This window comes from Typha latifolia, chromosome 10, assembly GCF_019914945.1.
Source record: "Typha latifolia isolate L0001 chromosome 10, TyphaL0001v2, whole genome shotgun sequence".
Taxonomy (NCBI): Eukaryota; Viridiplantae; Streptophyta; class Magnoliopsida; order Poales; family Typhaceae; genus Typha; species Typha latifolia.
The window spans coordinates 4,230,564-4,253,483 of record NC_133095.1 but is presented as its reverse complement, the minus strand read 5'-3'; the positions used below and the strand labels follow the sequence as shown (position 1 = coordinate 4,253,483).

Sequence of the window (22,920 nt, the reverse complement as noted above, 5' to 3'; positions counted from 1 at the left end):
TCCCTTCCATAGGCCATGGACTACCACCTTCCGTGGGTGGCTTTTCCACCCAAGACTTTTTCTATATTAAAATCCATCAAAGTTATGGCCTTCTCTTCTATTCTCCCCCCTTATCTTTCTCTGATCACTCCCCCATGTTAGTAGTTTTAGGTGGTCTTTGCTCAGAGATATAGCCTGGAAAAGCATAGCACTCTCACTTCCATAAAGAGAACTCCCCATAGAAGAAGACAACATCTTACGCAAGACCCATCTCTCTTTTCCCATTATTTTATGTTATAATGACCTGGCCATTGTGCACTTTAACCTCATTATAATAATGTTTTCTCCATACTTGTTCCATCCTTGGCATACCTATGAGGAAGAGCTCCTAGTTCCTCTAGACGATAGTAATATGAGCGAGCGAGAGAGAGAGAGAGAGAGAGAGAGAGAGATGAGAGTAGTGGAAGAAGAAGAGGAAGAAGGAAGTGGGTGCTTGGAATGAGGTTTGATCCAAGATCATTTACATAGTTACGATCTTGTTGGAGATCTATGGATCTTAACTGGGTTCTGATCAAAACTAAGGATAGATCTCGGACCAGGCTTCATTCCTCACACCTTGCTTTCTATAGAGAAGATCACCAGGAGATAGATCTCAGAGGTAACAATATTGTATATCTAAATTTCTTTTAGCTTAACACAACAACATTGATGTGATAGTATATAAATCTCAAAGTATCAGGTAAGTTCTTGAGTTTAACCATATTGGTGTTGATTATTCGGAAAACCTTCAAAGATTAATTTCTTAGTTACTTGTCCTTTGGAGGTGGCATTGCTATAAAAGCATAAAACATTTGATATTTTAGCGAAACAAATATGGATCTCAAATCTCATTTCTTTATTGATTTCTTGTGACTATGCACATCGATCTGCATACTGATGCATATATTTCTTAATCTAGGAAGTTCCTCTAAATGGAGATATTTTCGCTTTCTTTTTGCATTTTCTGCATTCTAAGCAAGCATAGAATATCTAAGAGAAATTTAATTAGCATTAAGAAATCATGGTGCACAAATGCACCATCTGCAGTTATTCCAAAAAGTTTATCCTTCAAGATCCTTTCCTTTCTTATTGTTCAGAGAATTGCTGAAACTAGTCTAGGTTAAGTTATACTACTATCTCTTGCTATATATTGCTGAATATTTAGTAACAGTTGTTCCTCTTGTAGCAAAGGAGATATTGATATTTGATGTTTGATCAATACAAGTAGTTAATCTTGTGACATTTGTCTTTCTAATTTTCACAAGGTATTGCACTAAACCTTTGCTTACATCCTCGGATGAAGGATTAATGTGAGAGATGATAGCCCATTACTTGTTAGACATATTCTTTTGTGTATTCAACCTGTAAACAATATTGTGTGAAAGATTGTGTCTTGTGACAAAGGAATATTTAGAGTATATGGGTCCATCTCATCAGAAGATCAGCTTGCAGATGATTTCACGAAGTCACATCGAGCTAACTGGCTTTGTAATCCTGTTTCCAAGATCAAGAAAGACCACTTCATTACCACCTTGAGTTTGCGAGAGATGTTAGAGTATATGGTAAAAACATACCATAATCATTTAGATTATGGTAAATATTGTTAATATTGATATTGGAATTTAAAAAAAAAAATACTATCAGGATATTATTTGGAGAATATTCTTTGTTCGTAGCATATTAATTATGCTAATATCTCTATTTTTCATACCATACTTACTAATATGTCTTGTTCTTTTTTTTTCTTAATTATTACAGCGACAATGGTCAACCATAAAATATAAATAGGCCACCATTTGGTGGATCTCAATACAAAGAAATACAATAAATTTTTCTACCATTACTCTTTTACTCTTTTACTCTTCTTCTATTATTCTCTTTATTTTTCTTCAGACACCAGCAAGAGTTGTGTATTTTTCGACCTATAACTATATACCATTTTACGATGAATCTTCGCCACAAATGTGAGAACCAACCAACAAGTTCACTGATTTATGCATGTTGGCATTAGACAATCATTTTAAACATCTCAACCACTGTTATATATCCACCTATGTATAGACAACACAAGTAAATACTTGATATGTTACTCATATATATATATGTACTGAAATTTCTTGACATATATATATACATATATAGATATATGTATTCTCTATTGTTACATATGTATTTCTACACTCTCAAAGTAACTTGTATCAACAAGAAAGTTGTGATGTATAATCAGGATAAATCCAAAAACAGTACTCAATTTTAATATATATACTATCAAGATATTATGTGGGGAATATTCTTTGTTCTATCATATTAAGTATGGTAGTATCTCTTCTTTTTCATACGATACTTACTATATAATATGTTCTTATTGTATTTTTTTTTTCCATTATTACAGTGACGCCAGTCAACTACAAGATATAAATAGGTCACTATTTTGTGCATCTCAATACAAAGATATACAATCACTACTTTTTCTACCATTTCCCTTTTACTCTTCTTCTATTACTCTTTCTATATTTCTTCAGACACCAGCTAAAGTTGCGCATTATTCAATCTCTAACTATATATTATTAAACGATAAATCTTCCCCACAAGTATGAGAACCAACCAAGTTCACTGATTTATACGTATTGGCATTAGACAATCATTCTAAATATCTTGATGTGTTACTCATATATATATGCAGTAAAATTTCTTGGCATATCTATATAGATATATAGATATATGTATTCTCTATTGTTATATATGTATGCCTATAGTCTTAAAGTAACTTCTATCAACAACAAAGGTGTGACACATAATCAGGAAAAATCCAAAAGCTGTACTCAATTTACGTTCAGAAAATACACAACAGATGATGGACTCTTTCAACAACCTAAAACGACATTTGCTGACTATTATTTGTGAAGAAAATTAGAAAGTTGACAAATAGGCTCAAAAACAATATACTGAGGTCAGCAATGACACTTGCATAGATCAAATCAAATATAAATAACAAAAATACCCATACAATCTTCAAATTAGACATACTTCTATGAGAGTAATTAAGTATTTTTACGTTTGACTAATGTTTGCAATTTGGTTTGGACGGAAGTTAATGTGCCCAAGTTCCAAGTATACGGAGGTAAGTTGAAATCAGGTCAAACAACAAGAGATATCCCCTAAGAAATACTATCTTATAATTTTATATTCCAATAATTGAAATAGTCAACTTAAACAATTCCTTACTCCAATTATCGAACACTACAATTCTTGACATCCTTTTCTCAAGTGATGTAACATATATTATATACAAACCTATGCATAATTTTATATTGCAGTACTTGAAACAGTCAACTTAGCCTTAGTCCAACTATCTAAAATATCTTTTTGAAGTGAAGTAAGAAAAATTATCACCAACAGTGAGCTTTTATTGGTTCATTAGGTGATCCCACAAATTATTGTTCATTTTGACATAAAACTCTTTGTTTAATTTTTGTGACACCTTAACCTCCTAAACCATCTAATATGTCCGGAGATTTTGTATAATTGAGGGGGTCAAATATCATAAAATATAAATTAGAAGATCTATATGAGAATGACAATTGAATAGTGGTGACCTAAATCAAAATAGCTTAGAGTTTAAGCTTAATTATCCCTTTATAATATTTCTATTCTAATTCTTGAAGCAACAACTCAGACAATCAATCCTAAGTCGATTTGTTCAAAAATACTACAAAGTACTTTCAGCACCATTTTTCAAAGGTATCCACTTAAATAATATCAAGTATTATAAACAACAAATTTTTTAGAGAAAAGTATCATAAAAAGTAAATGCCTTAACTATTAAAGGCGAGAATGTGTATCCTACACCAGCCATAGCTCTGCTAGGATTCGATTCGATCGTAGTTTTTCTCTCCTCTTATAGAGGATTTACCCTTGCAACCAACGACTACCGCCCTCAACACTAGTGTTGTCCTTATCTTCATTTCGACATGGTCTTCAATAAGGTGTTGTTCTTGTTGCCTCAAAAGTGCTTGTATCTTCAAATGCCACATGCTAAAATTATTCTGCCCATTGAATTTATTCACCTCAAACTTCGTCATAGTTATCACTTTGATAGACACTCTGATAGAGATCGGAGCAATTCAAATTGACGACAATGACATAGGAATCTCGATAGGAATTGGTTAAATAGCCGGCAAACCAAACACAAGCTACACAAATAAGAGAATTTACATTAGTTCAGCTTAGCCTACATTCACGAGCGAAGACAATGAGATGACGTGACTAATAATAAAGCATGGTATATGTGGAGATAATCATTCAATCCAATCCTAAATTAATAGTAATCATACTCTAAAATAAAAGAGAGCATCTAAATAGGAGGAACAAGCTATCCTGGAGCAAGATGACTCCTCATAATAGTTAGACAAAAATGAATAAGATTTAATAGGTAAAATATCAAATCGAGATATGAATCTAATCCTAATGCTCCTTCTCACAATCAGTGCGGCTAATCTTCAACTATGTATCTCCTCTTCTAGAATTCTAGATGTTATATATTCTTTAACCAAAGAGTTAAAAGGTAGAAATACCTTTTCAAATAGGACTTTCAAGTCAGGAGTAGGTTCATCAAAGCGTTTGAACGCCCGAGGCAAAACTTGCAAGTGGTAGGAATGCCCTCCTAAAAAATTTTGAGTGCATATCACATCACAGAAACCCTAGCAAAGTTGAGCTGTTGTTACTAATGAAATCACATAGCCCATACCTTTATTGAAATCAAAGTATGGCATAGCAAAAGAAAATTAGTTAAACACTTCTTCCATGATGTAAATTTGATTAAGCTACCGATCAACTCTTAAGACTTGGTAGGTACCATTTTTTACAACCAAAGAAGGCATGTGATCTACTCTAATCGAAAATAATTATTGTGAAGAAAATTATTTGGTGGCTTAACAGTTCGGCTCAATTGATGGCTTGGCGTCGCGGTTGACTTGGACGAGTAGCTCAGCAACACGATGACTTAAAGCGAGCCTAGCCACTCCCGTTCATATGTAGCCTTTGGGCTTTTATATGAGAAAAAAATAGATTAATTAGTAATGTCAAGTATCATAATCAGTCAACTAATTTAGGATTCGAGACACTATTATACTACCATTTTTTTATCATTCATGTGCTTGGAGACTAGATATGAGCTGGATAAAGAATCAATCCTTCCTAGATACAGAGGCACTTAGGCTCCACCGAGCTTTTAGCTGCTTAGTCCAGGCTTCAAGCCATATGTGTCGTCGAAAAATTGCTCCCAACCAAATGCTGCCGAGCTATTCCTCCAAGCTAACCGTATTGCCGAGTCATTAATCGAATCGGTCCAAGTCACCAAACCACTAAATAATTTGTCCACAATATTATTTATAGTTGGAGTTGAACCCATGACCTTTTTAGTTATGAAAAAGGCACCTACCTACCTATTATCTTTTTTTGATAATTTATGAGTCCGAAGGCTAGATTTGGGCTGTGAACAAAGCGTATATGGTAGGAATTTTATACAGCCAGCATAAGTGGCAATGACTGATCGTCTCGTCTTAGTAACTGGTTGTAGGAAACTGGTGCAGCCTCATGCTGACTTTTCCACGTATTTTTCTTTTGTAGATATCTTGAGATGAACACTCGTTTGACGACCAAACTATGGAGAGGAAAATTTTACTTCTGCATTTTGCGTCATCGATTACATCAATCACATTGGGGATTTAATCCAAAATATAGAAGAAAAAGATTTAAAAAAAAAAGAATTCAGAAAGAGGAGAGGATTTCCTGCAGTCCCAATTGCAAGAACTTCCATCTGTACTTAACCAAAAAAATTCTTGTGGTACTTTCCGGGATAGGTGCTAAACTATCCCACACTTAAACGAGCGAATTCTTGTTCCAATTGCAATAGAGACGTGACGAGCTCTCCAACAAGAGCGCGCGCCGGGTGGCGAGGCTTTCAACGTCGGACCGAGAGAAACTTCAAATCTCTACTTTTTGTTTTCTGCTGTTGTCTTTCTCTCTTCATTATTTTATTATATATTTTGCTCGTTTACGTGGACCGAGAGATTTCCATGGACTTTGGAGGCATCAATGCCTCCTATAAATTGGGAGAGCTCGCCATCGTGTGGAGCAAGAGAGCGGGATGGGGAAGACGATACGGAGGCTGGTGTTCGCCGTGAATGGGGAGAGGTACGAGCTGCCGGAGGTCGATCCTTCCACGACTCTGCTCGAGTTTTTGAGGACCCGGACCCCTTACAAGGGCGCGAAGCTCGGATGCGGGGAAGGTGAGGGCATACCTTGCTTTTCCCGATGATTTCTCTTTCGATTCTTCGACCAAAAAAAAAAGGAAAAAATGGCCTCTTGCATCGATCGATGGGTGTGTGCCGGTGTTTGTTTTTCGATGCCGTTGTTCTTGATTTTGATTTTGATTTTGATTTTGATTTTTTTTAGGGTTGAAATGGATTTCTAGCATTGGATTTTTATTGTTTTGAGTTTGGTATTTTTTTTTGGCACCGAGAAGATGATGCTTTCTCTCTAGATTTCATGCATGGTCAAAGCTATTTATTTGTTTATTTATAGGGAAAATTTTCAAATAACACCTTATTATTTTATCATTTTCTAATTCACATCTATTTTTGCAACTGAATTCCTTTAATTTTTTTCTGTACTTTTTATAAAATAATCGTAGTGGTTTATGTAAATCTAATGATTAAATTACTAAATATCTTTCAAAAATTTCTAACTTACGTACATTTTTTAAGCAATATCACACCATACCGACCTAGCCCACCTTCACCCAATCAAACATCTTTCTCTGGATCTAATCACTCTATCATATTCTACCAAAGTAATTTAAGTATTTTAGAAAATTACCTTTAGTACTCTAACAAAATATTCCTTAGTTGAAATCTTTGATTTGAAATTTGTTGGGTTTGGTTCACTCAAGTCCTCATATAAAATTATTAAAAACAAGGATTAGATTACAAAATCCTCAGAGATGGTCATTAATTAAAAATTGATGAAAAATAACTTTTTGAAGAGATTAGATCATTTTAAAGAAGCGCGCAATGTTTTGACTTTAATAAGTAAAAGAGAAAATCTTGAAAGTTTTATGTAATGGCAAATTCATGAGTGAGCTATAGTTTAGATTTTTTTATTCAGAAATGCTATGCTACGATTGCCAGAGATTGGCTTGAATCCAAACATGTATAAAAAAAAAATAATAATAAAAGCGAGTCTTCAAATGTTCTATCTGAATCTAGAAAAATGGTTCAATAATAAGTAGTATAAATAAAATTTCATTATCCATTAACATCCACATTTGTATTTTATATTCGGAAAAAGAAGTTGATATGAATATGAATTTGCCAGTAACAAGTATCAATTCCAAGAACTGCACAAGATAATCTGTTTTCATTTATTCTTACTTCTTGCGGCAGGTGGTTGTGGAGCTTGTGTTGTTCTTCTATCAAGATATGATCCCATAACTGAGCAAGTGACTGAATTCTCTGCAAGCTCATGTCTAACACTTCTTTGCAGTATAAATTTCCATTCAGTGACGACCACTGAGGGGCTTGGAAACAGTAAGGATGGCTTCCATCCAATCCACCAAAGGGTATCTGGCTTTCATGCCTCGCAGTGTGGGTTTTGCACCCCTGGCATGTGCATGTCTCTTTTCTCTGCCGTAGTCAATGCAGACAAAACTGACAGGCCTGAGCCTCCAAATGGATTCTCAAAGCTCACAGTATCTGAGGCAGTGAAGGCTATATCAGGCAATTTGTGCCGATGTACTGGTTATCGACCGATTGTAGATACTTGCAAGAGCTTTGCAGCTGATGTTGATTTGGAAGATTTGGGCTTGAATTCATTTTGGAAGAAAGGGGATAAAAATGTTAATGTCAGCAGACTGCCTCATTACTCTAGTGGTGGAATCTGCACTTTCCCTGAGTTTCTTAAATCTGAGATCAAATCCATTTCAGATGTCCCAGGTGATTCTGGTCTTACTGCCACTGGAGGAGGCTATTGGTATCGCCCTGATAGTGTCGAAGATCTTTACAAATTATTAAATTCTGAAGCATTCAGTGAAAGTAGTGTTAAAATGGTAGTGGGGAATACAAGTACTGGTGTATACAAAGACCAGGATCTGTATGATAAGTATGTTGATCTCAGAGGTATCCCTGAGCTTTCAGTTGTTAAAAGTGATAGAGAAGGCATTGAAATTGGGGCAGCTGTGACAATTTCTAGAGCTATTGAAGTATTAAAAGCAGAAAATGAATGCACACTGCATTCAAATGGAAAGCTGGTCTTCAATAAAATTGCTGATCACATGAATAAGGTGGCTTCTCCATTTGTTCGAAATACAGCAAGCGTAGGAGGAAATTTGATTATGGCACAGAGAAATCCATTTGCCTCGGATATTGCAACAATACTTCTAGCTGCTGGTGCAACTCTTCGCATAAAGATGGCTTCAGAAAGGCTTAGTCTCACACTGGAGGAATTCTTGGAGAGACCTCCATGTGATTACAAAACTCTACTTTTGAGTGTATATATTCCTTGTTGGAGTTCAGCTTGCAACTCCCCTCTTAAGAAGGGAAATGTTGATTCCATAGCTGCTACAGAAACCAATCTTCTGTTTGAAACATACAGAGCGGCTCCTCGCCCTCTAGGCAATGCAGTGGCTTATCTCAATTCTGCTTTCTTGGCGCAGACATCCTTGGATAAAGAATCGGGGAGTCTTGTCCTAGATAACCTGAACTTGGCTTTTGGTGCATATGGGACTGATCATGCCATTAGGGCAAGGAAAGTTGAGAATTTTCTAAAGGGTAAACCTGTAACTGCTTCTAGTCTGCTTGAAGCATTGAAACTGCTTAAAGAAACAATTGTCGTGAAAAAAGGCACGGCACATCCTGCCTACAGATCAAGTTTGGCAGTTTCTTTTCTATTTGATTTTCTTCGTCCATTTGCGAATGGCTTGGCAGAGCCTGGAAAGGCAGTTCATATTGATGGATCTAGTTCTGCTTCTGTTGCTGAATATCCAAATGGCAAACTCAATGGCCGTGTTGATATTTCACCTAATAAGACATCGAAGAACATGGATATAGATTTCAGTGACATGAATTTGTCTTCACGCCAAGATGTGGAAATAAGAGAGGAGAATTATCCAATTGGTGAACCTACTCAGAAAGTTGGAGCAGCAAACCAAGCTTCTGGTATTTATTTGCTTCCTCTTTGTTCTTATAATTTTATACAATTGTTTATTACTTATGTCTGTAGTAATTGACCAGCAAGTTGATCACATCCATGACATAAATATTTCAAAATTTGTGTACAATGGATTGTATAATTTGCATTTCATGTTTGTTCTTTTTATAGATTTCCTTTCCCTTGATAAGCGATGAGAGAAATCATATATACCTGCCTTCTGACTTGTATTAAGTTCTACCTATCAAGTCATTATCTTTTAATAAGTCTTCATGTCATAGTTGATACCATAATTGATTGGATACTTCCTGATGCCTTTACAAGGACATATTTTCTGGCTAGCTGTTATGCTTATACCTGTCTCTTTATATTAACATAAGTTGCCTCTTCCTTGTATTAACTTTATGAACTGCTTATGCAGGTGAAGCTGTGTATGTGGATGACATTCCTGCTCCAGAGAATTGTCTTTATGGAGCTTTTATTTATAGTACAAGACCTCTTGCTCATGTAAGGGGCATTAAATTTGGTTCTTCTTTGGCATCACAGAAAATTGTTTCAGTTGTCTCTGTTAATGACATTCCAAAAGGAGGAGAGAATGTCGGAGCAAGTTTTGTCTTTGGATCTGAATCATTATTTGCTGGATCACTTACTGAATATGCTGGCCAACCGCTTGGTGTAGTGGTATCCCTCTATTTATCTCATTCTTTTGCTTTATCTTGTACTAAATGAACAAAAATAATCTTCTCTTTTTATGAATTCATAACTTATGGCTGGACGAGTTTGATTGTTTAGGTAATACTGATTCTGATTTAAAAGTTATGGCTGAGTTGGACAGTGTTGTGGTCCTTTCTGCATAGAATTGCATAATTGAAGCTAACTGACTGGCTCTTTCAGATTGCAGAAACGCAGAGACATGCCAACATGGCTGCTAAGCAAGCAATTGTTGATTATGGGACTGAGAATTTGGAGCCACCAATTTTGTCTGTAGAAGATGCTGTAGAAAGATGCAGTTATTTTGATGTTCCTTCCATGTTTTCTCCTAAACAAATAGGTGATTTCTCCAAAGGAATGGCAGAAGCTGATCAAACAATCCTATCAGCTGAGGTACTTTTCTAGATTCATAGACCTCTACTGTTAACTGTTTTTTTTTTCATCTCAATATATTATGAAAGAGTAGCAAGTTTTCTTCTGCAAGTAGTCTAGCTTCTTTCTCGCCAGCTCATTACACTTACTTGATTACACCAGTAGATTTTGTTCTGTAGATTCTCCAACAATTCACAATTCATAAATACAGTGCTGTGTCCAGTGACAGTTAACCAAGAAATTCACAAGTAACTGATCTAAATCCTAGATTATCTAATAAATGTATTTGGAATTGTTGTACTTGAAAGTTTAACAGTGAAGAATATGTCGCCCATCATAGACTACTATGTCTTTAGATGCTCCATTTCCTTTCAAAGATGTCATGAAAGATTCTTGTTAATGACAAAGCACTATTATATCCTCACTCCTAAGCCCTAATTAATTATGTCAAGATACGTGAACCTTGCTGTCATTTAGCTCTGCTTGTAGATGCTTACTGATATATTACTTTACTCCTGGTCTTATGCCCAAATAAAGGAGGTCCATATAATATGAAGTAGCTTGAGGCAGTAAATTCTTTTTGAAGACTCGAGGACTAGAAAATAAGATCCTTATTTCTATGTAGGTAGAGATTAAATATTGAATAGTAGCATAGAAAGGAGACAAAAAATAGTCCAAAACATACAGACTTGTCATGTATTTGTTATTAGAAGTCCCTTCATTTTAAATGTACATAGGTTATGTTTTCTTTATGAAGATTATACTTAGTAACGTCATTTGGCAGACTTATTAAGGTTTTGCAAATAGTTTTCGATAAGAACTGTTTGGATTAATTTGTTAATTAAAACTATGCCCACCTTTTTGTTGAGGTTTTCGTTCCTTTTTTATTGTTTAATTTTGCTGATAGATGTTAATTTTCCCTGGCCAAATTTCCCAGGTAAAACTTGATTCCCAATACTTTTTCTACATGGAGACGCAAGCGGCATTGGCTGTTCCAGACGAAGATAATTGCATGGTAGTCTACAGCTCAAATCAGGGCCCTGAGGTCACCCAGAATGTCATTGGAAGGTGCCTTGGCATCCCCTTCCACAATGTTCGCGTTATTACGAGAAGAGTTGGAGGGGGTTTCGGAGGAAAGTTTTTCAAAGCATCGATTGTAAGAGTCAAACTCACTATCATCATCAAGATCTAGTTGTGTTTTGTGTGCATCAGTTGACTATCAGCATATAATAAACAATCCAACCCCAAGTCATTCGACATTTTCAACTTAACCCATCAAAAAATAAGTAAGCTTCTAAGAACAGGATTTTCCATTTACTTAAATTTTTTTCCAAAAATCTATGAAATGATTTATCTCATATTCTCATTTGGATCTCTCCCCACAGAGAAAAATCATGAACATCTACATTTCTTTGTACTAGTTGCACAACGTTAAGACTTTATATGCATTCAGTAGTCGGTAAATAATGCAAGTTGGAAACTACCACAGTTTAGAAATAACAGCTTGCAAGTATTGACTGCCTTGTGATGTTAGGTTTCGACTGCATGCGCAGTTGCAGCACATAAGCTGCGCCGTCCTGTTCGAATGTACGTGGACCGCAAGACCGATATGATAATGGCAGGAGGACGACATCCCATGAAAGTAGGATATTCTGTCGGTTTCAAGTCTGACGGGAAGATCACAGCCCTGCATTTAGATTTACTGATTAATGCTGGGATAGTAGCAGATTTAAGCCCACTGATCCCACGTGAGATAATAGGAGCACTAAAAAAGTACAACTGGGGCGCTCTTTCCTTAGACATCAAAGTCTGCAAAACAAATCTGTCATCAAAGACGGCAATGCGAGCCCCCGGAACCACACAAGGATCTTTCATTGCTGAGGCCATCATCGAACACGTGGCATCAACCCTCTCTCTGGATACCAACTCTGTTAGGAAGAGAAACCTTCACACCTTTGAGAGCCTTGCGTTGTTTTATGGAGACAGTGCAGGAGAAGCTCCTGAGTACACCTTACCTTCTATTTTTGATAATTTGGCTTTGTCTCCTAGCTATCAGCAACGCGGGGAAGTGATTCGGCATTTCAATAGTATCAACAAATGGAAAAAACGGGGCATTTCCTGTGTACCAATTATGTACCAAGTGGCACCTAGACCAGCAGCAGGAACAGTCTCTGTTCTTAATGATGGTTCGGTTGTAGTTGAGGTAGGAGGGATTGAGATAGGCCAAGGGCTGTGGACGAGAGTGAGGCAGATGGCTGCGTTTGCTCTGGGTCAGCTGTGGGATGATGGAAGTGAAAAGTTTCTGGAAAGGGTACGAGTTATTCAGGCAGATACTCTGAGTTTAACACAGGGAGGATTTACAGGTGGGAGCACCACGTCGCAGTCTAGCTGCGAAGCGGTTCGCCTCTCCTGCAGTATCCTGGTTGACAGATTAAGACCTCTCAAGGATAGATTGCAAGAACAAAATGGCGTGGTTTCATGGGATTATTTAATTACTCAGGTGATTATTTTGACTTCACAGTTGATAAAAGTAAGAGGTGAATGCATTACGCTCTGTCAATTTATTACAACAAAGTTTATCTGTTTTATTCTTGATTCTGCTTCCCCTCTTTTTTCTCGTAATACCCTGCTGAACAAGATCTTTGTCTATTGAGTAATTCAAAAGGTACCTCTACCTCCCTCAGTTTGCATCTCGAAACTATTAGGAGATGTTGAGCCCATAGAAAGCGTTGGAATATAAAAGACTTTCTATTGCTCTCTATTAGTTTTCATTCATCTGATCCAGTGGAATCTTCCTTTCACCCTCTAGCTAAATGTTCATTTCCCATAAGATCCAAGATGCACCTATTTTCGCCTAAGATTAACATGTTACTTGTTTTTGGTTCATATTGTCCTATTTTGCAGAAATTTGTAATGGCCATTTTCATAGTAACAGTGCATCAATTGCTAATGGCCGTTTTCATGAGGATGAACTTATAGATTAAGCATCAATACTTTTTAGCAACATTTTGCAAAGCTGTGTGGTGAAAATATTTGCCTTTAGTTGATATCCCTCTTGTCGGCTTCTGAAAGAAATTTGTTGTAGTATCTATTGATGCAATCTGTCATTTGCATCATTTTCATATCTTATAGAGTGATTTACTTGCGTGCAAAGTTTCAATGCACATTTCTCTTAACATTCAGATCTCTCTTCTTCTGTTGACCACCTTGTCCTCCGTCACCGTCCATTTTTGCTTCCCTTCTTAGGTCACCATAAATAGGTAGATTGTGTTTTGTTGAGTGTGAAGTGATGTGCATGTTGCAATTGTGGTGCTCTACCCTTAGCAGGCAAAATCATATATGATGCAGTGGAACACGACCATGTCTTTGTCCTTCTGTTTAGCACTTTCAGTCGTTGGCCTCTTAAGTTCTAATTATTTTTTAAGTCCGTGAATTTTATAGTCACATTGATCTATACTTTCTTCAGTGTATAAATCGATTTGGCTGGAGGGTTATTCATTTATCCTGTCTTACTTCCATCACCTCCTCATCTGCAGGCAAATATGGAAAGTGTACATCTATCAGCAAATGCATACTGGGTTCCTGACCTTAAGTCTAAGGAGTATTTGAACTATGGAGCTGCTGCAAGTGAGGTATGCCAATGCATTTTAGTGTTCAGTCATTGTTCACTGACGTAAGCCTAGTCGTTTGACGTTTACTTCCTCTGCAGCAAATATCAGTATTATCATGAAATTTTGGCCATTGCAGGTGGAGTTAGATCTACTTACAGGAGCCGCCACTATTTTACGGACTGACCTTGTATATGACTGTGGCCAGAGCTTAAACCCTGCTGTGGATTTGGGTCAGGTGAATATGTTTTGCAATTTTCTAGTTGTTATAACATTTCAACCATTAGTATCAAAGGATTGATAACCTTGAAAAGTACCTTTTCTTCGGCGTGCATACAAGCTGTTTCTAGCAATCAACCTTTCATGTCTTTCTTGTTGGACAATGTCACAGTAGTCTTAATGGCCAAATTATCTCCTCATTCATTTCCTGCTTGTATAGTTCATTATAAAGAAATACCTTTCTATAGATGGCCTTGATGTTACAACTTTTGCTTGGTATGTTTGTTTCCATGGATACATATTCAACTAGCAGTTAGTAACCATTTTACTTGCAAATATAATTAAATTTCGTTGTCACATAGGCAGTATCTCTTTTCTCTCTAGTGCATAGTAAAAGGTGAGATTTTTTTTTCCTCCGTCGTGATCCGCATCTAATCCTTTCGACTTGGTGCAATGTAATCTGCTTTTATGTAATATGCCTAATATCACCACTTTCCTCCTTTTTGTGTCCAGGTTGAAGGTGCCTTTGTTCAAGGTATCGGTTTCTTTATGTATGAGGAATACCTGACAAACTCAGATGGGTTAGTTGTTACAGATGGTACTTGGACATACAAAATCCCAACTGTTGACACAATCCCAAAACAGTTCAACGTTGAATTGCTTAACAAAAAACATAATCAGAATCGCGTACTCTCTTCAAAAGGTATCACCTTGTTCCTCTATGGCTGACTTCTAATTTTGGCTTGTAATCCTAGAACATCCATTTACCCAGATTTCTTTATCTTCTTGTCTTAAGAGGATGTCAACCAGAGACATCAGCAAACTTCAATTACTACAAAAACGTATCCATTTGACCTGTAACTATTTACTTGAGCATTTCATGATATCTTCATACCTATAGTTGCCACTCAACAAATGTGGCACATAATAGATCATCAGCTAAATGCAATCTCTGCAAGATTATTGCTACATGACTTGCTTTAAATTATCAATGCATTAACTTGTTAGTAATAGACAGACAGAAGGTATATAAGATTCAGACATTATTCTGCACTCATAGAAACACACATACAGCTATTAACTGGACAATCTTTCCTTCTGGGTGGTCTTGTGCAGCTTCCGGGGAACCGCCTTTACTTCTCGCAGCTTCAGTTCATTGCGCGATAAGAGAAGCAATCCGAGCAGCTAGAGCTGATTTGCTTTCCTGTGGTGGACCTGACAATTCTCCCTTCACATTCCAATTGGAAGTTCCAGCTACCATGCCTGTGATCAAGGAGCTATGCGGCCTGGACAATGTAGAGAAGTACTTGGAAGCCTTGTCTGCCCACTAATAGGAGAAACCCAAGCTCTTCTTTTGAGTTGCCTTCAGATAGCAAGTTATGCAGTTCTGCTTGGAAGAATAACAAATAAATTTGAAGTTTGTTTCAGCAATATATAGTTAGAAAGAGTTTCTCATTCAGTGACATGATCTCGGCTAGTTGGCTGAATCCGAGTCTGAGGCAGAGTTACCCCGGGCCAAATCTGTCAATTGCATCGGTTGAATATATCGAGTCAAGTATGGGTCGAATTATTAGCCTGAGTCAATGCCTCTCTCAAAGCCCACGCTTCTGCCATGATCGACAATGTTGCATTTTACCGGCGCCTCAGCCGCCAATAAAATGTGACAGTCAAAATCTTTGAATATCCACCCCCTCCTCCTTTGTTGGTTAATTGGTCCACAGAGCCATCATAGTTAAGCTTAATCCAACCATGATTAGGTGGGAACGGGCCAACGATAAGAGAAGGGTGGTTTACATAGGCAACACTATCGCTGTTAGCCCTCATGTAATCTATAGCCATAATGATCATTTTTCTCCAATAACTATAGATGGTGATCGGAGTGGAGTTGAACTTATAATCGTTCCTATACTTTCATATCTATCAAAAGGAATTAGCAATGATAGCTAGCAAAGATTGCGGTTATCTCTAGGAAGGTTTTTGCCTTCCTTCATCCAATCACCCTTAATCCAGTCTCCATTAAAGGAAATGTGAAAACTGTAGGTAGACATAGTAAGGTCCCACATATGTTTAGCCGTTTCACACTCCATAAAGAGGTACTGGGTAGTTTCAATGTCCTTTTTGCATATGTCACACAAAGGGCTATCCGGCATATCACGTTTGATTAGTCTATCGTTGGTTGGCAACCGATTCCAAGTCAGTTTCCATATGAAGGTCTGAATTCTCAAGGCCAGAGGAAGCAACCAAAGAGTGTCCCATTTGTCCTTGTTGGAATGGTCACCCTTAGGTTTGGCCAGGAAGTCATGCTCTGATTTCACTGAAGCCTTGCCTTTGGGGTCACTAAGCCAAATCCAAGAATCATTTTGCAGCAATCTAGGGAGCAAAATATCCCTAATGGACTCGCTTAGAATTGGACCAAACCAAAGCAAGAGCCTCTCCGTATTCCAGTTGCCCTTGTGTATTAATCTAGCCACGATCTTTTTTCCAAAGCTTACATTCATATTTACGTAAGTTGGCTTTAAAGCAATAGGCATGATGAATATCCACGGGTCATTAATTATAGAGGTATTTTTGCCACTATTAATGTTTCTTGTATACCCCTCTCAATAGATTACTAGCTTCAATCAAGTGTCTGTACATACCCGAGATACCCTTCTTTTTGTGCTTCTTAGCCCAAAGTTTAAGATAGCCATATTTGTGCCCCATTACTTTGACCCATAGATGGTCACCATCTCCAATCTATTTATCAAGCTTAGGGTTCATGAAAGCATGGCGAGCAACCCTCAAATCTCTAATGCTAAGACCACTATGACTTTTAAGCAGTTTGACAGTGCTCCGGTTAATAAGGTGCATGCCATTTCTCTCACCCTTTCCCCAAAAGAAACGAATTATCTGTTTTCGAAATATGGTCAAGAATGGCAACATGAACCACAAAATTCCTAAGCATGTAACTTGGTAGAGCATTTATGGTTGACTTAATCAAAGTGATTCTACCTGCTTGAGCTTGAGAGAGGGAGTTTTTCCTCCAACCAATGAGCTTGGTAGAGACTTCGTCAATAAAACCTGAGAGCTCTTGGGTCTAATTTTAAAAGGAGAAAGCTCAACACCAAGATCACAGCCTGAGTCATAGTTGTAATTAACAACTATACTTATTAAGTCTGCCAAATGGCCATAGTTGTAATTAACAAATTAATCCCTCAGTTTCTAATCGAAAACTATTTGCAAATCCTTATTAAGTCTGCCAAATGACATTACTACATATAATCTTCCAAAAGAAAAAATAGCCTGTGTACACCTCTAATAAGAAATAAGTTACTAGTCTGCATCTTCACCTATTTTTTGTCTCCTTTCTATGCTACTATTCAATATTTAATATCTACCTACATAGAAGTAAGGATCTTATTTTCTAGTTCTCAAGTCTTCAAAAAGAATTTACTGGCTCAAGCTACTTAATTTTATATGGACCTCCTTTATTTGGACATAAGACCAGGAGTAAAGAAATCTATCAGTAAGAATCTACAAGCAGAGCTAAATGACAGCGAGGGTTCACTTATCTTGATGTAATTAATTAGACCTTAGGAGTGAGGATATGATAGTGCTTCGTCATTAACAAGAACCTTCTATCTGACATCTTTGAAAGGAAATGGAGCATCTAAGGACATAGTAGTCTAACATGGGGACATATTCTTCAGTGTCCAACTTTCAAATCCAATATTTCCAAATACATTTATTAGATAATCTAGGATTTGGTGATCAACATCAGTTGCTTGTGAATTTCTTGGTTAACTGTCACTTGACGCAGCATTGTACTTATGAATTGTTGCAGAATCTACAGAATAAAATCTACTGGTTTAATCACGTATGTGTAATGATTTGGAAAGAAAGAAGCTAGACTACTTGCAGGACAAAACTTGCTACTCTTTCTTAATATATTGAGATAGAAAAAACAGTTAAAGTAGAGGTCTATGAATCTAGAAAAGTACCTCGGCTGATAGGATTGTTTGATCAGCTTCTGCCATTCCTTTGGAGAGATCACCTATTTGTTGAGGAGAAAGATCAGAAGGAACATCAAAATAACTGGATCTTCTGACAGCATCTTCCACAGAAAAGATTGGCGGCCCAAATTTCCAGTGTCATATTCTACAATGGCTAGCTTTGCAGCCATGTTGGCATGTTTCTGCGTTTCTGCAATCTGAAAGAGCCAGTCAGTCAGCTTCAATTATGCAATTCTATGCAGAAAGGACCACAACACTGTCCAACTCAGCCATAACTTTTAAATCAGAATCAGTATTACCTAAACAATCAAACTTGGCCAGGCATAAGTTATGAATTCATAAAAAGAGAAGATTATTTTTTTTCATTTAGTACTAGATAAAGCAAAAGAATGAGACAAATAGAGGGATACCACTACGCCAAGCGGTTGGCCAGCATATTCGGTAAGTGATCCAGCAAATAATGACTCAGATCCAAAGACAAAGTTTGAGCCAACATTTTCTCCTCCTTTTGGAATGTCATTAACAGAGACAACTGTAACAATTTTCTGTGATGCCAAAGAAGAACTGAATTTAATGCCCCTTACATGAGCAAGGGGTCTTGTACTATAAATAAAAGCTCCATAGAGACAATTCTTTGGAGAAGGAATGTCATCCACATACACAGCTTCACCTGCATATGCAGTTCATAAAGTTAATACAAGGAAGAGGCAACTTATGTTAATATAATTTGTAAAAGAGAAAGGTATAAGCAAAAAGCTAGCCAGAAAATATGTCCTTGTAAAGGCATCAGGAAGTACCCAATCAATTATGGTATCAACTATGACATGAAGACTTATTAAAAGATAATGACATGATAGGTAGAACTTAATACAATCCAGAAGGCAGGGATACCTCTGAGATCACTTTTAACAACTGAAAGCTCAGGGATACCTCTGAGATCAACATACTTATCATACAGATCCTGGTCTTTGTATACACCAGTACTAGTATTCCCCACTACTATTTTAACACTACTTTCACTAAATGCTTCAGAATTTAATAATTTGTAAAGATCTTCGACACTATCAGGGCGATACCAATAGCCTCCTCCAGAGGCAGTAAGACCGGCATCACCTGGGACATCTGAAATGGATTTGATCTCAGATTTAAGAAACTCAGGGAAAGTGCAGATTCCACCGCTAGAGTAATGAGGCAGTCTGCTGACATTAACATTTTTATCCCCTTTCTTCCAAAATGAATTCAAGCCCAAATCTTCCAAATCAACATCATCTGCAAAACTCTTGCAAGTATCAACAATCGGTCGATAACCAGTACATCGGCACAAATTTCCTGATATAGCCTTCACTGCCTCAGATACTGTGAGCTTTGAGAATCCATTTGGAGGTTCAGGCCTATCAGTTTTAGAAGTAGTGGGTCAAGTTAGAAATTTTTGAAATGTATTTTAGTAATTTAATCAGTAGATTTAAATAGACCAGGGTTAACAGTGATTTACTCAGAGTACAGCAGAGTGTTTTATAAAAATTATAGGAAAAAAGTAAGTGGTTTAGTTGCAAAATCCTCAAAGATAGGTGTTAACTGAAAATTGATAAAAATTTCAGGTGTTATTTGAAACTTTCACTTGACGACCGTCTCGAGCTCTCGACTGAAGCTCGAGTCCCGCACTATCTACGACTAAAGACAAGTGGCATACATATTGCCACATATTGCCACGTGTCCCTCACCCACCCTACCCTCATCACCGTCACCCTCCCCATCCTCACCCACCAAATCACCACCCTCATCCTCACCCCACCGCCACCTCCTACCTCTCCGTCGGCCTCCATCGGCAAGCCGCCGCCACGGCGCCACCTCCTCCTCCTCTCCATCGACATCTCCTCGGCGTCGGCCTCCTCTTCTTTGTCCACTCCATCGGCTTCCTCCTCCTCCTTCATTCACCATCTCCTCGCCATCGCCTTCTCCTCCATCCGTCTCCTACTCCTCCTTCGCAAGCCGCCGTCCACGCCGCCACTGCCTCATCCTCTAATCAAGCCTGAGCTCTACTCGGGCTCGGCTCGGGCTTGGTTAGGCTCAGCTCGAGCTCGGCTCGAGTTGAGCCGAGCCTGAGCCGGAGCCGGCTCGCTCAGGCTGGGCTCGTTTACACCCCTATATCTAGAGATAAAGCATCATCTTCTCGGTGAAAAAAAAAACAACCAATAAAAGAACTACTAAAAATCTAGATGCTAGAAATCCATTTCAACCCCGAACTATATCAAAATCAAAATCAAGAACGACGGCATCGAAAAATAAACCGAAGCCTCCACCACACACCCACTCGATCGATGCAAGACACCAATTTTTAGTCGAAGAATCATCGAAAGGGAAAACAAAGCAAGAAATTTGGGTATTCCTCACCTTCCCCGCATCCGAGCTTCGCGCCCTTGTAAGGGGTCTGGGTCCTCAAAAACTCGAGCAGAGTCGTGGAAGGATCGATCTCCGACAGCTCGTACCTCTCCCCATTCACGGCCAACACCAGCCTTCGTATTGTCTTCCCCATCCCGCTCTCTTGCTCCACACGATGGCGAGCTGCTCCAATAAACCTCCCATTTCTCCCATTTTATAGAGTTGAGCGTTTGATGCCTCCAAGTCCATGGAAATCTCGTGCGTGGATCGACTAACGAGCAGAGGAAATACTAAAATAATGAAGAGAGAACGAAAGAGAGAAATAAAAAGAGTAGAGATTTAAATCTTCTCTGGGTCGGACGTTGAAAGTGCTCGCCGCGTCTCTGTCTCTATTGCAGTTGGAATAAATTTGCGTGTTTACATGTGGATAGTTTTTAATTTTTTTAAATTTTTTTATTATTTAAGAGCAAGTTAGATATGGATTACACAATGAGACAACATAAAGAAGCAGTAAAGCCTTACCGTGCTTTAGCTAATATACTAAACTGTCTAATCTAGACTTCAAGTTGTATGTGTCGTCAAATAATTGCTCCGAATTAAATATTTATAGACATTGCTTGCTCAAGGCTGCTAAGTTATTCTTCTAAACTGTCGAGTCATCAACCGAACCAAGTTATTGAATTAAGCCACCTAAACTACTAAATAATTTTCTCAGTAATAATTACTTAGGATTGAAGTAGATCTTATAACATTTTTTATCGATAATTACACTCAGCCCTCAACTAAAATCAATTATCACATTAGAATCTTTCATTTATCCTTTTAACTATATAAATCATCCGAAATGTTCTCTTCATTAATGATTCGTAGGTTTTTATTAAAAAAAATTACTTAATTAATTTAGATCCTCTCGGGTACTATATTTTTCTTCTTATTTAAAAAAAAGAAATAGAAAAATTATAAGGTTCATTTATATTATCGGGAAGTGAGAAATTTAAATAGTTGAGTGGGACAAAATATCAAAAAATAAATAAATAATTTGGGCTATGTAAAATGAGCGATTAACTGTTTATATATAACCCCAAAAAGACATATCGAGTTTTTATCCTAATAATGGATAAGAAAGAGGTCGATTATTAATTAGTTAATATTTACGCCTTCAACCCCGTCTTTTTAGTCGAAAGTTATCTTGATCATTAGTTTTTCATGGAAAACAAACAATTGAACATGATTAATATCAGAAGTGTTTACTATTTTTTATTTATTTATGTCCTTACAGTTAAAAGTACCATAAGAATATTTTAGTATGGAAGTTCTTGCAATTGGAACTGCAGGAAATCCTCTCCTATATCTGATGTTTTTTTCGTCTAGCTTTTGGTCTAGTTGCGAGCTGGAGGACCAGCGGGAGTTATGGGAGGAACTATCGGCCATCACTCCGAAGGAACTTCCTTGGGTGGTAGCCGGGGACTTCAATGCATACCTTGCCAAGAATGAAAAGAAGAGCAGTGGGATGGCGAACCTTGGGGCGAAGGCCAGAGCTTTCCGTCAATTTGTGGACCAGGTCGGGCTCTGTGATCTAGGTTACGATCCCAGATATCTGTGATCTAGTTAATATCTGCGCCTGCATCAGGTCGCCTAGATTTGGCATATTAATCAATGGCTCTCCGACGGAGTGGATCATTCCCCAGCGAGGGCTGCGGCAAGGTGACCCATTATCACCATACCTGTTTATCATCTGTTCACAGGTTCTATCCTCAATTCTCAATACAAAGGTGGAGATAGGTTCACTGGAAGGTTTCAGAACTGATCAAGGGGAAGTTTCGCACCTCCTCTATGCTGATGACCTGCTGCTGGTGGCGCGCGCGACAACAGCAAACGCAGAGGAGTTGAGGGACGCCTTAGAGCAATACTCCGGGTTGACGAACCAGAAGGTGAATATAGAGAAGTCAGAACTCTATCTGCCACCTTGGATTCAAGATGATGTTAGGGAGGAAATTGGAGGTAAGCTAAAGCTCAAACAGGGTAAGATGCCTTTCACGTACCTCGGTGTTAAGATCTCAGGGCAGCAGATCACGGTGGCGGGGCAGCAGGAAGTGGTGGACAGGGTGAGGAGCAGACTTACCGGATGGAAGCGGAACTCGCTGTCGCTGGCAGGCCGCATCACGTTGGCTCAAACAACGCTTACGAGCATCCCGTATTATTGGATGGGGTCAACATGGATCCATGACTCTATCCTGGAGAGTATCATGCGAATAGTGCGAACTTTTATATGGGCGAAAGGGGAGAATCGGCGAGGGTTGCACCTGCTGAGCTGGGACACGCTGACCAAACCGAAGGTTGAAGGAGGGATGGGGCTGCGGTGCCTACGGACTGCTAAGAAGGCTCTTATGGGTAAACACGTTCTTAGTGTTCTC

General features: G+C 37.9%; 2 protein-coding genes and 1 long non-coding RNA gene across 3 annotated transcripts; 2 read left to right on the top strand and 1 right to left on the bottom strand.

Annotated features, from left to right (window-relative positions):
• The first annotated feature begins 417 nt into the window (after nucleotides 1-417).
• Nucleotides 418-1,678, top strand: LOC140796777 (uncharacterized). The gene is made up of 2 exons (XR_012110527.1): nucleotides 418-637; nucleotides 1,284-1,678. It is a non-coding gene; the product is annotated as an uncharacterized lncRNA (long non-coding RNA).
• Nucleotides 1,679-6,046: 4,368 nt separating this feature from the next.
• LOC140795951 (indole-3-acetaldehyde oxidase-like) lies at nucleotides 6,047-15,594 on the top strand. Its single transcript, XM_073148777.1, has 10 exons — nucleotides 6,047-6,308; nucleotides 7,464-9,233; nucleotides 9,647-9,906; nucleotides 10,120-10,329; nucleotides 11,246-11,464; nucleotides 11,843-12,808; nucleotides 13,845-13,940; nucleotides 14,056-14,154; nucleotides 14,649-14,838; nucleotides 15,252-15,594. Exons 1-10 carry the CDS (start codon nucleotides 6,167-6,169, stop codon nucleotides 15,464-15,466), a joined length of 4,167 nt encoding a protein of 1,388 aa, XP_073004878.1. The 5' UTR covers nucleotides 6,047-6,166; the 3' UTR covers nucleotides 15,467-15,594.
• Nucleotides 15,076-20,942, bottom strand: LOC140795952 (indole-3-acetaldehyde oxidase-like). The gene is made up of 5 exons (XM_073148779.1): nucleotides 20,519-20,942; nucleotides 19,019-19,518; nucleotides 18,538-18,797; nucleotides 18,116-18,324; nucleotides 15,076-15,522 (listed from the first exon to the last, which is right to left on the bottom strand). The coding sequence occupies exons 1-4, from the start codon at nucleotides 20,527-20,529 to the stop codon at nucleotides 18,169-18,171; spliced, it is 927 nt and encodes a 308-aa protein (XP_073004880.1). The 5' UTR covers nucleotides 20,530-20,942; the 3' UTR covers nucleotides 15,076-15,522; nucleotides 18,116-18,168.
• Between the last annotated feature and the right edge of the window lie 1,978 nt (nucleotides 20,943-22,920).